At 33.0% G+C, this 19,613-nt stretch overlaps 1 protein-coding gene across 1 annotated transcript in view; it reads left to right on the forward strand.

The window, feature by feature from the left end:
* LOC114338127 (exostosin-2) overlaps positions 1–19,613 on the forward strand; it is a 79,544-nt gene that overhangs the window by 53,737 nt on the left and 6,194 nt on the right. Inside the window, exons 3-6 of the mRNA XM_028288709.2 lie at positions 9,463–10,009; positions 13,126–13,306; positions 14,367–14,564; positions 17,179–17,420. Coding sequence (XP_028144510.1) covers positions 9,463–10,009; positions 13,126–13,306; positions 14,367–14,564; positions 17,179–17,420 — 1,168 coding nt within the window. The remainder of the gene's footprint in view (positions 1–9,462; positions 10,010–13,125; positions 13,307–14,366; positions 14,565–17,178; positions 17,421–19,613) is intronic.

A 19,613-nucleotide genomic window follows, 5' to 3' on the forward strand; every position in this document is an offset into this window, starting at 1 on the left:
GTCACCGACAAACTGCGAGCTTAACACTGGGATGAATGACGTCATAAAAAACTGTACCATCCAAAATAATAGCGGTGGTTTCCAAGGATGCGTTGGAAGCCACCGCTTGCTGAGTTTGCACATTCCATTGCCGCAGTGAAGAACCTTGAATTTTTTACCGTAATCTTACGTAATTCATCGCAGTGTTACGGTCGCAGTTTGTCGGTACCGCTTTCGAGGAAACCCAGGCTTTAGGTCCTCGGGGTAGCCTTATCGTAGGTAAGTCGACTTCAACATCATGCTTCCATCTTTTTCTGGGACAACCTACTGATTTTCTGCCGTCTGGTGTCTGGTTCCCCAAAAAACACTGTCTTTAACACTCTGCCTTCCTCTGATCTTACACATGACCTGCACATCTTATTCGGTTAGCTTTTATATATCTGACGATATCTCTTTGATGACGACAAAATATAATTCTGAGAACCTTCCTTTCAAATACCAGCAGCTTATTTATTTCCCGCTGATGTAGAGTCCATGTTTCACTTCCATTGTAACAACTGAGCGAATAATTGACCTCTTTAGTCTTAATTTAGATTGTTTTTAGCAGCTTAGATCTTTATAATGATGATAAGGAGTATCTTCTTCCCTTCTTCCCTGTAGCTATCCTTGCTGAGACCTCTTTTTCTATGTGGTTGTCATCTGTGATTACCGCCCCCAGATATTTAAACTCTTACTACTTCGAAGTTGTGGTCATTAATAATTATTTGCTACTTAACTATTGGTCTCGGATTTTTGGTTATGCTTTTTCTCATGAGGATCTTTCAGTGCGTCACAGTTTTTCGATTTCTTTCTAACGCATTAAATTGTATGTGACAGAAAAAAACGCACGTCATTGATTACATTTCGTCGGTGACATTTATAACATTTATTCTAGTTGTCAATAGATGGCGCCATAATCGAAAATAAAATAATTTGCGAATTTTATAATATGTCTACGAATATAATCTGAACAATTTATAAGACTATACAAATCAAAGAAAATACCATTTTATAAATGCAAGAAACACATTTGATTTGTTTTTATTCCAAATTGCAAATAAAATGTGACAACTGTCAGATTTAACTAAAATGTTATGTCACTAAAATGTATATTATCACGGACTTACCTTTTTTTCTATCATTTGTGACGCACTGAAAAATGCTCATGAAAAGAAGCATACTAGCATGTATTTCGTTTTCTCAAACGAAGACCCAGACTATTTGCTTCCTCCTCGAATTGTGAAAACACCTCTCTCACGTCTTTATAGAATGAGCGACTGCATCTCTAGATCATCAGCAAAAGCCAACGATATAATGACTATTCATATTCTTTTTTCTGGAACTATGTTCCTTGCCCCTCTGAACGAAGTCCAATGCCGGTATGATTATTTCTGACCAATAGAAAAAGTTTTATCACACGCAGTTTAAAATTAACAATAAGTATGTACTTATAGTACTTATAGCATATAAGTAGGTACGTATGAGATTTTAAGAGAAAACACTTTACTCCGGGAAAATTGACAAAACACATTTCTTTTAAAACATAAGAAATTATACAGAGTTGCATAAAAGTTATTGCTTTCTGTATCAAAAATGGAATTTAAAAAAAAATTAAGTTTTTTTGGATCTTTACATGGTCTTCTGCTTTGGATGCCTTATTGTTAATCCTCAAGTGATACTCTTCCATTTATTAATTCGGTTAAAAAAATTGTGGTTAGTTTGGCAGAGGGGTGGATCACATGCATGAACTTCAAAGGTGTAAGGTAAACTCGTGCTCCAAATATGATTTAATTATACTGAGTTTACTGCAAGCTATGACCATTTCAAAATATTGACAAAATAGTTAAAAAAGACAGTATTTTGGTTATTAAAGTAGTAGGCCCCATTAAATATGGGGTTTTTGAGATCGCATTTCGATTTTTGAGATACCTTCAGCAATAAAACACCCTGTATATAAGGTAGAATACACGTTCTATGTAAAATACTTCTGTCTAATATTAGATTTCATATTTATAAGAGGAATTTGATATACAAAATACTAATACTGATTTCGTCTAGGTAATAAATTAAAAGCGTGGTATCAACATTTTTGAAAATAATATTTTTGGCTCTGTTAGTTTATAAACAATAATAGTAAAATAATATGAAGTGTTGGAATTTTTAAAACTATAACCAACATTCTTGTGAATACATTTTTCTATGTTACCGAACATGATTGCATTTGAGTCATTATTGTGGTAATGAATAATAGTTGATCGATTTCGACTTAAATCAGAACGTAATAAATATTCCTTAGGTTTATGGTCTATCACCATTTCCTTATCAAAATTCAAAATTAATCCCTGTACCCTAATGGATAATTGGCGTCATAGAAGAGATAAAATTCGTTTCGCCTTATTATCTGCCTAAATGGTTATAACTAGGGATCGGATTTTATGCTAAATGCATATTGCATGCTTATTTCGCATATTTGAGAACTTTATTAAATTTTGCATATTTTTAAAGAAACATTTATATTTTGTGCATATTTAAAAACATTTAAGCAAAAAAAAAATATTTTTTAATTCGACACAAAATATTTCCCCGCACAGGCTGTCCTATCTATTAATTTGAGAGCTATCTGAAGAGAGACGGCTCATTCACTGCCTTTTAATTTTTTCTTAAACTTATAGTGCTTATAGTACGCCGTTATAAAATTATTGTAGGATGTCAAAATGATGATGGTTTACCAGGAAATCCGAATTTTATTTAATTTTATTATATTTAGTACAATTTGTATCCCAATTTAATAGCTATAATTCTGGTGCCTCTTTAAAATCCCCTATTGTTAAGAGAATTTACAGCTTTAACCATAGTTTTACTATTTTCTAATGGAAATTGAAATATTAGTGCTTTAGATCAGATTCAGTCTTTAAACGACTTTAAAATTGTGGAGGACATAATATGCGAAATATTTAATGGAAATTTTGAAATTGATTTTGGTGCAGAATTTTCGGCTTTAACAAATTATTTTAAATAGGCCCAATTACTTCTGTTGATGCTGAAAGGAGTTTTTCTAGTTACAAAAAAATATTTTATCTGATCAAAGAAAATGTTTCCTCGAAGAAAATTTGGAAAAACACATTGTAGTAAATTATAATCGAAGATATAATAGTGATATTGTTGTTTTATTTTAAATAGGTAACTATTGATAATTATCAGTTTTTGTAAAAAATGTGAATAAATTGCATATTTATAAAAAATAATGATTTTATTTGACAGATAATAAATAAAATGGCCGCCCCTTCCTTTAAAAGGACCCCCTAGAATAGAATAGAACAGAAAATTTTTGGTTTCTCGATATGCGCATTTTTTGAATTTTTGTGCATATCTTGCGCATATTTCGTAGTTTTTTACTGCATATATATGCGCATATTTCATCAAAATTGATCGCATATAAATCCGCTCCCTAGTTATAACAAAAAAACGACATTTTTTGTTATTGCTTGTGATAAGAACGTGTATAAAGAGTTATCTTTTATCATAACCATATTCACTTTAGGAAACAAATAATTTTAAAAATAAACAAATACTTATATAATAATGTCACCTCGAAATGATCTCTTTTGCGGTTAATCAGTTTCTAATATCAACTTTTCTTCAAGAAGTCGATGAAAGGTCGATAATCTCAAATGATAGGTATAGTCCAGGGTAATAAGGATTTTCTCGGGACACTCAAAGATCCAGGTAGCTGACTACTTTTTTAGTTATTGTATACGTATAGGATGAAAACCTACCTGTTTCCTGCCTAGAGTTCGCGTCCGTTTTTTAATTATTAACAATTTAGTGCAAAAATCGCGATTTTTTCGATTTTTTGCACTCCATTCAAAAGCTAAATAGTTGACATAAAATTACAAAATTCGGTTTTTTAGAACATTGAAAAAACCTCAAAATGCTGACTTTTGAAAGTTAAAAAGTTAATTTGTTGCTACGCAAACTGTAAAATAAGTAAAAATCGTTATTTGTTAAAACTTTTTTAAAGTTTTTTTTTTTTAATAACTTTTACTAAAACTACCTTAGAACTGTAGTATTTCACCCAAAGTTGTGTATTGGCGTACTTAACAAACCTTCAAAATTTGAGACCGATGCATTAATTAGTTTAAGAATTATTCTATTTGTTTATCCCAGAGACCTTTATTTTGCAATAAGATAAGACAGAAAATAATGAAGATAGTGCAATTCTAAGTATGCCAAATGAAAGTAGAAAAATGATGCCATCAAAATGTACTAAAAAAAGATAAAAACATAATTAATATAGTCAAAAATTTTAAGGGCATAAGTACGTATTTTCGGCTGCAATGGTATTTAAATGGGGATTCATTTTTTTCGAATCCTAAGAAAACTAATAAGTATTTTTGAAAAATTTAAACGCAGAATGAAAGATTACGTTCTTACCGAGGGCCTAAAGTCTCTGAAAACTTTTATAATCTTTATTTTAATAAGTTACAGGGGTGAAAAACTAAGAGAAAATGTAGTGTGATTTTTAATTTCAAATATATCATTCAAAAGAAACTTTTTATTTATTCTAAGGGACATTCGGCCCTCGGTAATAAACTAATCTTTCATTCTCCGTTTAAATTTTTCAAAAATACTTATTAGTTTTCTCAGGATTCGAGAAAAATGATTACATTTAAAATACAGTGAAAATTTTGACAGGCGTCAAAATGTTCCTTTCCTCTTAATGCCAAATTTTTGAAATTTTGTAGTTTATAAACATTTAGAATAACTTAAAAATCTTGTCCGTAGAAACAATATTTTTATATATTCGAAAAGATAGTATTTTAACACAAATTTTCAAATAAAAAAAATTAGCCTGGGTTCATTTGGGACAAAGTTAGCCATATGTTTCTTTTTAATTCACAGCTAATTTGTTTACAATATTTAAGGAATCTCATTAATGCCATTTTAAAGAATGGGATTTGTATTTTTGCTTAAAAAATTTGCACAAACATTGTACCTTCACAGCACCCTCTACGATTTTTCAAAAATGTAGTTCAAACGATTACTAAGGGGAACCTACAAATCCACTGAGTTAAAATAGCGAAAAAGCAATTTCAAACGAATATAATTTTCTGTATCTCCGGTCAACTCAATGGATTTTGATCTTTCTTTTTTTAGTTTGTATGTAATTTCTACGTACATTACAAATATGCAATTTGTTTATAAATTTATTATTTAATTAATAAACAGTCTAATTTGTTTAAAAAATTCTTGGAAAATTTTTTTTTTACAAAAATTTAATTTTTTAATCATAGTATCATTAATGATCATAGAAAAAGTTAAAGTACGGTTTAATAAATAAATGATTTTTATTAAATAATTATTTATCGAAGATAATTTATTTATTTAAGTATACCTTAACTTTTTCTCTGATTAATACCGATAGTATGATTAAAATCATGGATTTTTGGGAAAAAATTATTTTTTCAAAAATTGTTTAAACAAATTAGACTGTTTATTAATTAATAAATGTCTAAACAAATTGCATATTTGTAATGTACAGAAAAAGTACACACAAATTAAAAAAAGAACGATCAAAATATATTCAGTAGATCCCGAGATATAGAAAATGATAGTAGTTTCAAGTTGCCTTTTTTAGTTTTTGAACTCGTGCATTTGTCGGTTCCCAGCTCCCCCTTCACTTACCACGACTAGTCACCACGTGAACTACATTTTTAAAAATTCGTGTAAAATACCAGCTTTTCTAATATGTAAAATTATTTTTTCAATGGACAATATTTTTAAAGTTATTTTAAATGTTTATAAACTACAAAATTTAGTACAATATTAGATAATTTTTTTATCTTTTTTTAGTACATTTTGATGGCATCATTTTTCTACTTTCATTTGGCATACGCAGAATTGCCCTATCTTCATTATTTTCTGTCTATATATTATTGCAAAATAAAGGTCTCTGGGATAAATAATTAGAATAACTCTTAAACTAATTAATGAATCGTTCTCAAATTTTGAGAGTTTGCTAAGTACCCCAATACCCAACTTTGGGTGAAACACTAAAGTTCTAAGGTAGTTTTAGTAAAAGTTATTAACAAATAACGATTTTCACTTATTTTGCAGTTTGCGTAGCAACAAATTAATTTTTTAACTTTCAAATATCGGCATTTTGAAGGTTTTTTAATGTTGTAAAAAATTAAATTTTGTAATTTTATGTCGACTGTGTAGCTTTTGAATGGGGTGCAAAAAATCAAAATAATCGCGATTTTTGCACTAAATTGTTAATAATTAAAAAACGGACGCGAACTCTAGGCAGGAAACAGGTAGGTTTTCTTCCTATAGGTCTACAATAACTAAAAAAGTAGTCAGCTACCTGGATCTTTGAGTGTCCCGAACATGGTCTATTTCTAGCTTATTACCCTGGAGTAGTAAGTGGTGTTTTCTATAACGATTATAGCGTTTCCACGACATTTTCCATATAACGATTATAGACCACCTTCCGTTTTCTAGATAATATCTACCTTCCATCCAGTTTGTATTTTCAAATATTCCTTAACATTTCGACTGCGCACTTTTTGGAAATGGTGTGTGGTTAATGCTGTAGGTACGGTATTTTAAAAAAATATTTATACATTTATTGTTAGGAGGACATTCTTCTTCTTCGTACGCATCATCCTTTAAGGACATTGGTGAGATAATTACGGCCCATTTTACTCTATCTTCAGCAGTTCTGAAGAGTTCTATTGTTGTTTTTCCACACCCAATTATGACGTGCGTCCTCTACCCGGTCCTCTTTTTGCTTCCACTTTCCCTTGTATAACCAATGGCATCAACTCATATTTTTCATTTCTTAGTATGTGATTAAAGTAACTCATTTTTCTTTCCTTCATAGTGTTGAGTATTTCTTTTTTCATATTTCTTAATGTCTCCGTGTTGTGTCCATGATATTTTCTACATTCTTCCTGAACATTGCAAAGCTGCGTCTTTGTTCAGTTGCGTCCGTAATTATCCAGGCTTCAAACTAGTTATGGCACGTCCACCGCTCAAAGTAGACAAAATGAGTCAATTTATATTTCTCTGCATTGCTATCTTCGTGGGAAATGTGATTATTAAAGTTCTGAAAATTAGAAATTCAATACCGGAATTATTGACCATGAATAGATAATGATTTCTAAATGTGCCTTCGAAAATCGACCTGTCCTAGTTTTTCACATTTACATACTTAGGGACATATTCAGTCAGTATAGAATTTGAAAAATTTGTTAAAAAATAATTAGCTTTTTAAATACTTCGGGATGTATGTTAAATGTTTACTATATTTATATTTCAAATCTAGTAGGTGTATAGTGTATAATATACAGGATTGGTCAAACAAAAAAATACACCCTATTTGGCAAGATTCACTGGATTTTATGAAAACGCTAAAGCAACTCAGTTTTTATTTCAAATGAGACATATTTTAACAATATAGATATGTGTCATTTGTCGACCCAATCAAAGTACAAACTTACTGTGAACTGATTTGTTTCACTATCCTTGATTTGACTGTAGACTTTGTGAGTTCTTTGAATAGAAGAACAACTATTTCCCAGCGAACAATTTGATGAATTAAGGACACTGCTTCACCTCCACTCTCATGATTAGGCAGGTAAAACACAAAATCCTTTCACTCCCATCTCTGGCAGGTGAACTGAGAGAGAAATTTTTACTTGATTTTTAATGGACTAAAGTGGGACTTGATACTGGACAACCCCTCAGTACCTGGCGAAAAAAACAGACTTCCGGCTTCTTCAAACTCTCAACCGGGAATGAAATGAATTCTCACGCATGGATAATTTCACCTAAGGCATCTTACCTAAATAATAGAAACATAATCTTGTTTTTTCTAGTATAATGTATTTAAATCCGGTCTTATTCGAAAATCTGCATGGGATGATTTTATCTTTGGTAACTTTTTCCGTAGTCTTCCAAAAAAATATTAAAATTGGACCAAATAAGATAAAAATGTATTACATATCTGAGTGTTATTATGATTTTACACGTATAAAAAAACTTTATTTTATTTTTGAAATTACGAATGTTTACAATGATTCTATTCTCAATAATATTTAACAGCAAAATGTTGAATCTTGCACTAAGAAACAAAGAAATCGAATATTTTCTAAAATCAAACTACATATTTTATAGGTTCTTACATCTCTAGGTGTTTATTCTAATCTAAGGGTTAATGGCTCTAGTCCATTAGTGTGGCTTATCGGTTTTATGGTCTTTCTGGTATTCGGGTTCTTCCTGTGATTACGAGGAATCTAGTTAAATTTCTCTCCCTTCCTTGGGATTGGAATTTTAAAAAATAATTTTATGTGAATTCATTGGTTCATCGATCTGGGATTAATTGAGCCCTTTAGTATTGTTCAAACATTTAGAACATATGCCATTTTCAAGGAATTTTGTTACTACTTTATAACTTAAATTACATACCCATATATTAGGGAATTTAAGATGGGAGAGAGATATACTCGGGAGTATAAGTTAGGTATTTGATGTCAGTTTTGTTATTAATACAAGTTTGTTGTTTTTTAATATGAATAATCTCCAACATTATAATTATTTTGCTCCCTTCCCAAAATATTTGAAAAAAGAAAACAATATGTATGATGATTTCTAAAAGGAACAGCAATTTAGTCGAATAAGTGTGAACAGTCAATAAATAGAAAGAATAAAAACATACACCTACCTTGGTACGAACATCAATCATAGAAATCAAATGTAGGATAGAGAAAGCAAAATCTGCATTTCAAAAAATGGTTAAGCTATTTAAATGACATGATTTATCAATACCCATAAAAATCAGGTTACTGCGATATTATATTTTTCCTATACTGTTGTACGAAGTTGATTCGTGGACTCTCACAGACAAATCCTGCTAGGAAATTGAGGCTTTCGCAATATGGCTTTATCGTCGAATCCTGAATATACGTTACATCGACCCCGTTACTAATCGGGGTGTTATTAAAAATACAAAAAGAAAAAGAGCTGTTAAACACAATAAAAATAGCCAAAATCGAGTTCCTCGGTCACATGAGAAACAGCAAAATATATGGAATGCTACAATTAATTTTACTGGGAAAAATAGAAGGAAAGCGGGGACCAGGAAGGCGAAGGATTTCCTGGCTGAAAAATCTACGTAAGCAAGTGGTTCAACACGACAATCACAAGTCTTTTTAGAGCAGCAGTGTGTAAAGTACAGATTGGCACCGGCATCCGAAACAGATAGGCACTACAAGGTGATGTTGTTTTTGTGTGCAATAATTCTTCCATGTAGATATTGATGAGTATGTCCAATATATGTTGATATTTATTGATCGTTATCTCATCAAAAACTAGTCTTAACTTTAATACAATTAATTTTGTATACTACATAAAATACTTGATTGATCCGTTTTGTTTCAGATCGTGGCTAGTCACTTCATCGCAGCTCAACGTAGATCCATATTTCCTCACGGAGCTTCAAAAACTTCGTTACCATCATCACGATTACCTACTAATACTCGACGCTTGCCACCGACACAGATACACTCAAAGATGTGACATCGAAACCGGAAAAACTTTCGAATATCCTCAAGTATTAAAAGAGTCCATCTTCTGTCTCGTTTTTCGAGGAGAAAGAATGGGACAGTTAGTTCTGTTGGAAGCGATGGCGGCCAATTGTATACCTGTGATAGTTGCCGACGGTCACGTGATGCCTTTTCGGAATATCATCGACTGGAAGAGGTTTTCCGTGTTTATAATGGAGAGCCATCTTAGTACTTTAATGGATGTCTTGAATAACATTTCGGATAAGCGAATAAGGCAGATGCAACAGAATCTGCTTTATATCTATCAGAAATATTTCTCGAGTATGAAGAGTATTGTTCTGACAACGCTCGATATTTTACAAGATAGGGTATATCCTCATTTAGGCAAGACGTACGATGAACTTAATCTTAAACCAGATGAAGTAAGTATCAACTTTTCACAAATGTTGTAAGAATATAACTACCACAGAAAGTTGGGTTTTTAACGTGTAATAATAAAACTTGTAACGCTAGCACTGCGAGATTGGCCCCACGATGGGCGCCAATAATTATCAAAAGCAAATATTTTGTTTTCGCTCTTCTGTAAAATTTTTATTATTTTGATTTGCTGGGGTTTAGAAGGGAATATGCGATATGTACTTGTTTATTTTATTTTGTTAACTGGTTTATTTTACTTGTTAACCAAATCCCTGACGGGGTGGAAGAAGAACCTGATATACTTGAAAATGAAGTATGACTGTCGATTAGTAAGCTCAAATATAATAAAGCACCAGGTCCAGATATACAGCAGAAATGCTCAAACCCACAGAAGAAACTGGCGTAAAATTACTTCATCTACTCTGTAACCAAATATGGCATTCTAAACAATGTCCTGAAGACTGTACAAAATCTACAATACCGACAATACATAAAAAAGATAGCTTCCGTAAATGCGACACTTATAGAACTCTTTCTCTTATCACATGCCAGTAAAACAAAGCTACATTATAATCAATGAGAGACTAAAAACATTCCTTCAAGGAGAAATTCCACAAGAGCAAACTGGATTTACCACAAAGGTAGAGGTACTCGAGAACACCTGTTGAATATAAGACAGATAATCGAAAAATCTAGGGAATTCAATATTCCACTGTACATATAGATTATCGTAAGGCGTTCGACAGGGTCAAGTGGGGACACTTATGGCGAATACTAAAAGAAATAATCGTACTAAAACCATTGACATATTAACCATAGATCAGGCTAGGTATATGCCGCTCAATGCATCGGGGGTGTAACGCCAATATCAAGTACAGTGGTCTAGCTATTTTTGTCTGTGGTACGAGTGTGAGCGTATCTACCAAGAGGTGGGAGTAATGGAACGACACAGACATAGAGACAGCGGCATTCATATGCTAGAGAGAGAAAGCTTATTATATCTACGACTAAAACAGCTAATTTCGCTTATAACTGAACTATACGAACACACCACTGGATCAGTTAAAGTGCTTGACACATTTTCAAACGAATTTCATCCAGAACGGGGTGTCAGACAGGGATGTATACTATCTCCACAATTATTCAATATATATGGGGAGATTATTATGAGAAGAGCACTTGAAGGATGGGAAAAACGTATCTCAATACCAAACAACCTACGTTTCGCAGATGACACAGCCCTTTTTGCAAATAATCAAGCGGAGCTGATTGATTTTATATACGACTGGTTGAAAACGAAAGTCAGATATTTGGTCTGCAATTAAACATATCAAAAACAAAGATCCTGATAGTGGATAGACTACATACAGTCGGAAAAATGAAAGAATACCCATGAACGATCACATCAATCACTTATTTTGTATTTGCTGTCTTTTTCTATAAATAACAAACGTTTATTATAGAAAAAGACAGCAAATACAAAATAAGTGATTGATGTGATCGTTCATGGGTAATCTTTCATTTTCCGACTGTAACAAGCATCCACACATAACCACATTTGACCGGTTTGAGGTTATGAGCTCATACTTATGTCTGGGATCATTAATCACAAACACAGGGTCACTACAGGAGGAAATAAATCGTAGATGTGATCTAGCAAAAGTTGTCACAGCAAAAATAACCACAATATGGAAGTCAAATTTCAAGAGCGTTAAAGATGAGGTTATTCAACTGCTTAATATTCCCAATACTGACATACGGAAGTGAATCTTGGACCCTGAGAAAATCGGAAAGAAGAAAGATAGACGCCACTGAAATGTTCTGTTAATATGATAATGACCAATATTTTAATGACCATAGGACAAATAATTCAATTTTAAGAGAGCTAAAAGTTAGCCAACGACTCTCCATAAAGTCAATCTCCAACAATTAAAATACTTTGGACATGGTATGAGAGCAAACACAGAAAACATTAGAGCTTCACGATATTCGATAAAAATATCGATATTGTATTGATATCGTATCGAAAACCAATTCGATACCGATACAATACATACCTTGGCAATATTAATGTCGATACGACACTCATTATCTGAAATCAATACAATACTCTTGTATTGTCGATACGCTTGCCTCGATACTATTGAAAATATCGATATCGAGAAAAAAATAAAACGCTACAGTTGTTTGATTATATTTTGTGGAATAGGTATTTAGATCATAATTATTTACATAAAAGTATAAGTGATCTGCAACCCGTTATTATATTTTACACTTGAGTGCCTGAACTTGAAACACTTAAGAGTGAGTAAATGACTGTTATGATTACACTGTATCATGTGGCATTTGTGGCAATATTATGGAAGTGAGTGATGATGACGCAAAAATAATTTTCAATAAATACTGAATTACGATTTATTCCAATTCTCCGGGAATTTCCCTGTCTTTTCAAAAGTAGTTTTTTAAACAATACAAAATTAGTAAGTATTAGTCGACTTTCAAAAAGCATTCAGCCATATTCAATTTTTATAAGAATCTAATGTTATAAGAAATATTCGTAATATTTTTAGAATAGTGTCCATTTGCCAAGCATGCAAAAGTGGGCATAAAGAGCCTACACAACTCAGATGTATACAAGGATTATTATATTTAATATTAATTTTTATGTCGATATTTTATCGAGTATTGTATCGATATCGTATCGAAACCAATATCAATACGATATTTTTATAAGAAAGTATTGCCGATATCGATACTCGATACGATACTTCATTAGCATAACCAATACCATACTCAATACTTAAAAAGTGTCGATATTGTATCGTATCGTGAAGCTCTAGAAAACATGGAAAGACTCATTATACAAGGAAAGGCTAAAGGCCGAAGATTACGAGGAAGATCCCCAACAAGAGGGATCAATAAAATTACAGGAATGTGCAAAAGATCTATGCATGAGTTAAAATACATGACCAGAGACAGATATCTTTAAAGATCTCTGGAGATCTTTGGAGAAGAGAGATATTTTATTTTGCTTGTTATTAAAAAATAAGCCTTTTCTTGTATGATGTAGAGTTGGATATTAGTTTATTAGTAAAAATTATATTAATGTCTATTTTTTTAGATTAACAACAACCCCTTATTCTTTCCGATGACGTCACCGAAATCTCATGGATTTTCGGCTGTAATTTTAACGTACGATAGAGTAGAAAGTCTTTTTACGCTAATAGAGAGATTATCAAAAGTTCCTAGTTTAATGAAGATCATAGTTGTATGGAATAACCAGAGAAAAAGTCCCCCTCCACGTAAGTAATATTGAAAAAACTACTATTGCGTATAACAAAAATGCGCTAGAATTTATCAGCAGTTCCCTGATAGACCACAACCAAGAGGAGACATTTCTAAAAGTTTACTAGAACGACTTCAACGGACTGGACACGTACATTACAAGAATTATGATCGAACTATCGTAAATGAAGAAAATAAATTAAATGTAATACTCAGAGTCAGTGATAATCCGCATATTAGTATGACGGTTTTCGTAATCTACGTATCTAGTCCTTTGAAACCGTTCTAGTAAACATTGAAAACTTTCTCTTTTTGGTTGTCGCCTATCAGGGAATTTCTAATGATAAATTCTTATTGCTAGTAGCATATTTTTGATACTCTCTCCTTGCACACAAACCATATCAATTCCTCCTCAAAAAATCGATGTTAGTAATAATACCAAAGCAAGTGGAACTGTAAAAATAGTCTAATGTCAAATTTTTAAACAAATTTAGTGTCTAGGTAGAATATTGTGTGTTTTTATTAATATTTTACACACCAACAATCTTAACTAGGTACTTAGGTATTTTGATATCTCCTCCAATATTAATAAATTAAAAATCAGTCTATGTTATTATGTATTTTTTTTTTCAAAAAATTATTTTTGATTTAATATTTTCATGGTCAACCCAATAAATTTTCACGTAATTATTGTTGCAATTAATGTTTGGTTTAAAGAATCACGAATAACTCACAAAGGTATAGAGAATGCTTAAGAAATAATAAAGTACCGTAAAATAGCATTTTATTAAAATAGCATTAAGAAAACTCATTCCGAAAATACTCATTCCGAATTTCGATCAACCCTGTATACCAAAATTCAACATTTCTTTAAATTAATAATTTTTAACAATAGTAGACTACTTTTATGTCAAAAATTATTTGAACTTAAATAGATTTTTTGATGTCAGATTAGTACTGCCACGAAATTTTTTTCGTTTCTTACGAAAAATGAGTCATTGGACATCCTTGCACTAATGCGGCACCTTGTATATTATTTTTTTTTTATTTTTAAAAATTCATTTTCTCTTTTTGTAGTGTCAGAATTTCCAAAAATTCAGAAACCCGTGAACGTAATTCGAACACATGCGAACAAGTTATCCAATCGCTTTTATCCATACAAAGAGATCGAAACGGAGGCAGTTTTACATATAGATGATGATATTGTTATGCTAACATCGGACGAAGTGGAATTCGCTTATGAAGTCTGGAGAGAATTTCCAGACCGAATAGTGGGTAAGTCAAACAATCAATTAGTAGGCATCATACATGCCAAAACAAAATGTGTGCATCTATTATCTATCGTTAATTAGTATAAATTATCTTACATGCGTATTTTTTTGTTTTATTATATTTGGATGACACTGTTACTAATATTACAAACAATGCACGTCTAAAGGGTCCTTGCAGGTTACTTTATAGTCCAGTAAAATTAGTCCAACGTTGGGCGCCAGTTGTTATAATTTTGAAATTTATTAGAAAATTAAATAAAATTAACAAACAATTAGCAAACCAACAACAAAAATTTTATTGAGTTTAACTATTAATACCGGGTGGACCAAAAGTCAGTTAAGTTTGTATATAAAAGCAAAAATAACTGAAGTAAAAAAAACGTTTATTGTTTATTGTAAATAAGTAGGTACAAAGAAGTGCATGCTTTACATTTTATGTTCAAAATGTAAACCACCTTCATCAATACATTTTTGGCAACGTTTATACACAGTGAAACAAGTCTTTCTACAGAGTTGGCACGGAGAACTTCAAATTGGCAAAAACTTTATCTTTAAGTACTCCCCACAAGGCAAAATCACAGGGCGTCAAATCTGGCGAACACGCGGGCCATTCAATTGTGTCTGTTTTCCTTATCCAATCACTAAACTGGTTATTTAGAAACTCACGAACTTGCAATCCGTAATGAGGCGGGTCTTGCTGAAAATATCGAATATCTTGTAACTTTGGATTATTTGCAAGGCCCTTCACAGAGCATATATTTTCTTTTGTGACTTTTTGTGATAGCGTTAACTGACTTTTGGTCCACCCGGTATATCGGACTAGTTTTTATTCTTCTTATTTAAGTGCCGTGTCCGTATTCAGACGTTGGCCGTTATCATGTTTACAAGTTTCTGAAACCTTTCTCTATCGGCTGATGCGCGAAATAATTCTTCTACCGTGGTACCACACCATTGTCTAATATTACGCAACCATGAAAGTTTCTTTCGGCCAATCCATCTCTTTCCCTGTATTATAAGACGAAGTAGATGGTATTTAGATCCTCTAATTATATGGCCGAAATATTCTGTTTTTCTCCTCTTTATAATGTTTATGAGCAGACGTTCTGAATTCATCATTTGGAGAACATCTTTATTGGAAGTGTGCAAAATCCACGATATCTTTAGGATTCGTCGATAGCACCATAATTCGAATGTTTCTAATTTATTTAGCATTGTGGTTTTTAATATCCATGTCTCACAACCATACAATATAGACCACACATAACATTTCACCTTCTTCTTGTGAATATTTATCGACAGGCTTCGGTTACATTACATAAAACTGGTTTCCAGGTCATAAAAGCCTTACGTGATATTTCGATCATCACATATGGTGCTGAAGTAAGGTGTCTGACACAACAAGAGGAAGAAAGGTTGAGGATCCTAGAAAGGAAAATAATTCGTAGAATAGCAGGACCACTAAACTTAGGTAATAATGAATTTAGAAAACTCGTGAACCACGAAGTAAGAGAACTTCTGAAAGGAGAAGACATCGTCAGATTTATCAAGGCACAGAGACTCAGATGGAAGGGACATATAGAAAGGAGGAATCCAGAAGCCGTTATCAAGAAAATTTCCAAATGGAGACCTGTATCAGGCAGACCACGAGGAAGACCCAAAACTAGATGGGAGAACCGGATAGTGGAGGACCTTAAGAAGATGGGAGTCAGAGAATGGGTAAACAGAAGCAAAAACAGGAACGAATGGAGGAAAATTGTAGAAGATGCCAAGTCACACAACCAATTGTAAAACGAAATTGTTAATGCGGATTGATTCCCAGCGACAAACGAATCGGAAGAGCCCAAAGAGGGCGGCAATCACTCCGCCGGGAGTGTAGATGCCATGATGATGATGATATTTCGATCCTGGTTGTTATCTCTTCATCACAGTCGCAATTTACATTTAACCAACTGCCAAGGTATTTAAAATGGTTTACCAGTTCTATCTCTTCTCCATCAAAAGAAAGCACACCTTGATCTACATTAATCTTTCCAACAATTTTGATTCTAGGCGAGAAATTATTAATTACATGTTTATTCTTATATCAGGGTTCTTATTTGAGTTCAGAAATACCTTTGCCTTTTTATAGTGTTCAATAACAATAAACCTGTTTATTTCCTTCTACAATGTTTTCACAATCATAAACTTGTCAGGATGACAAGTTCCACAATTAAAATCAAGTTCTACATTAAAACTTTCCCTGTTCCAGTATTCTTATACATCAAAGTTTGTCCGACTAGATACCGTTAAGCTATTAACAAATTTTCAGCTCGCTATTAATAAACTTTTTTTTGGTACGCGGGATCCAAGACTAATAATTGTTTTTTCAGAATTTTAAAATATTGCAATAAATGTCGGTCAACCTCCTGGTATCTATCTTATAATTAATTGAATTTTTATTTTTGTTTATGTGGTACATTTCGAGAAATAATCTTGAAATATAATCTTGATCCGTATCATATTAAAAGCGTTTTTTAATACGCTATTAAATACCTGGTGGTCGACTTTTTAATTTTAAATTAATTTCAATCATCGTTGATTTATCATAAATACGATGGTTTATATTATTTTTTTTGTAGGCTTTCCTTCAAGAACTCATATTTGGGATAATGTAACCCAAATGTGGAAATACGAATCCGAGTGGACTAATGAAATCTCGATGGTACTCACTGGGGCAGCTTTTTTACATAAATACTGGAGTTTCTTATATACAAATTATATGCCTGTAGAAGTAAAAGATTGGGTCGATGAACACATGAACTGTGAGGATATTGCGATGAATTTTTTAGTGGCCAATATTACGAATAAGCCACCGATAAAGGTAAATATACATTTTTTATTACAGAAAATATTGTATCAACCAAAATGTTGTTAGCGATTACATGATAAGTGAGCTAAAGGCACTTCTTTGTAACGGGTAGTTCTTTCAAAACGACAGTCTAAGTAAAACACAGGTTAAAAAAACAAAATAAATATATTTAAGATAATTATATACAGTTTAAAATAAATAAAATATAATTCTATCTTCTGCTAAGGAAAAATAACATTATGCTTATTACTGTCATTCGAACATAATAGAAATATTAAAACGATACAATACACCACCCAATTTATATACAATAACTATCTAGCTACGCGGAATCAACATATCTACATATTCCGACCCAGAGACATCTCATTTCACTTCAATGCGATACCCTTGAACAGCGACACGCAGTCACTCGTCCATCGTTACCACCGCCCACTGCGGTAACGGTTATGGTGGAACGCCACGTCACTACTGTGGCGTCTATCTAGGCACAGTTTCACCTCAACCCGGTTCATCTCTGCCATCGAGCTATTGCTAATTCAATTCGTTAGCAACAACTGATTTTCTCATTTTCCTGACTCGTCTTAAATATACTCTCGATGCCATTTCTCCTTCAGTTTCGCCAAGCGGTGTTATGAAGAGGGGATGCGTCAACTCAGATACTCCTATGGTCGTCTCTGGTCGACCGGCCCATCGCCCACTGTGGTGGGCTTTACAACTCAGGGGAGACTTCACCGCATCCACTATAGCCCTCCATCTTCTACGATCTTCCGCTTCCATTTCACATTGTTGTACTCTAGATACATCGGCTTCAATATCGTCCTTCCATATTTTTCTGGTACGGCCTACTGATCTTCTACTATTTGGTCTCTCAAAAACACGGTCTTTAACACTTACAAGTTCCTCTTATCTTACCACATGACATGCCCATCTTATCCGGTTAGCTTTTATATGTCTGACGATGTTTTCCGTACCATACAGTCACCAATCATCTTTCTGAGAACCTGAAAACCTCTCTCACGTCTCTTCTAGAATGAGCGACTGCATCTAGACATTAGCAAAAGCCTAACAATAGTTTTGATACTCGATTCGCAAATCCCCCTATCAGCTCAGATGGGTTCCCCGTCAAAATAGCCCCGTCAAAAAAGCTCCGACAAAATAGCCCCGAGATAATATCCCGCACACAAAATAGCTCCGACAAAATAGCCTGCAGACAAAATAGCCGCGGAATAATAGCCCGCCGACAAAATAGCCCCGAAAAAAAGAGCTCCCTTCAGAATTCATCCTGAAATAATTCCTTAAAAATACATTTTCTCGGAAATGGTAATTATCCTCTATTCAGATGTTTATCTTAACCACATTAAATAAAAATTGTCTTTTCAGAGAACTCGAGTCCTGTCTTTCCTGCCTCTTGGAAGTTTGAACATTTAAGTTAAGCGAAAATCAATGTTAATTTATGATATAAACATTTTTTTCTGTTTTCGGGCAACAGTAAAATGTATTTTAAATTAAATACATTCTTCCTTTTTGTCAAATAATTTAAATTAAAAAAAGTTTTTGGACACCTTGTATAAATAATTATGTAATTGTTTATAAGAGGCTGTTTTAACCGGGGCTATTTTAGCCGGGGCTGTTTTGACCGGGGCTATTTTGTGTGCGATCTATTTTGTCGGGGCTATTTTGTCGAGGCTATTTTGTGTTGGGGCTATTTGACGGGTCACGACTCAGATGATATTTTACTTATTGCATGTTCTAAGACCAAATTGAATAGCAGTAGTGATAAGGTGTCTCCTTGTCTGATGTTACAAGTCATCATCATCATTACGTAGCGCCACAACCCTGGATGGGTCCTGGCTGACTGTATAACTTTCTTCCAATTTCTTCGGTCTTCCATCAACCTAGGGTCAAATGGGATGTTCATTTTCCGGAGATCTGCTTGGATGTTATCTCTCCATCGTATTCTGGGACGTCCGAGTGGTCTTTTGCCTGTAGGAATCTCCTCCCATACCAGTCGTACAAGTCTCTCGTTATAAAGTCTGTGCACGTGGCCTGCCCATCTTAGTCGCTGTGATTTAATTTCTTGGACAATATCGGTGTCATTGTAGAGTGCTTTTAATTCGATATTGGTTCCGATCCTAGACTGGTTTGTGTTAACGTGGTGGAGAAGTCCGACAATTTTTCTAAGTATTTTTCGTTCAAAACGCC

The sequence above is a fragment of the Diabrotica virgifera genome, chromosome 6 (assembly GCF_917563875.1).
Source record: "Diabrotica virgifera virgifera chromosome 6, PGI_DIABVI_V3a".
Lineage (NCBI taxonomy): Eukaryota > Metazoa > Arthropoda > Insecta > Coleoptera > Chrysomelidae > Diabrotica > Diabrotica virgifera.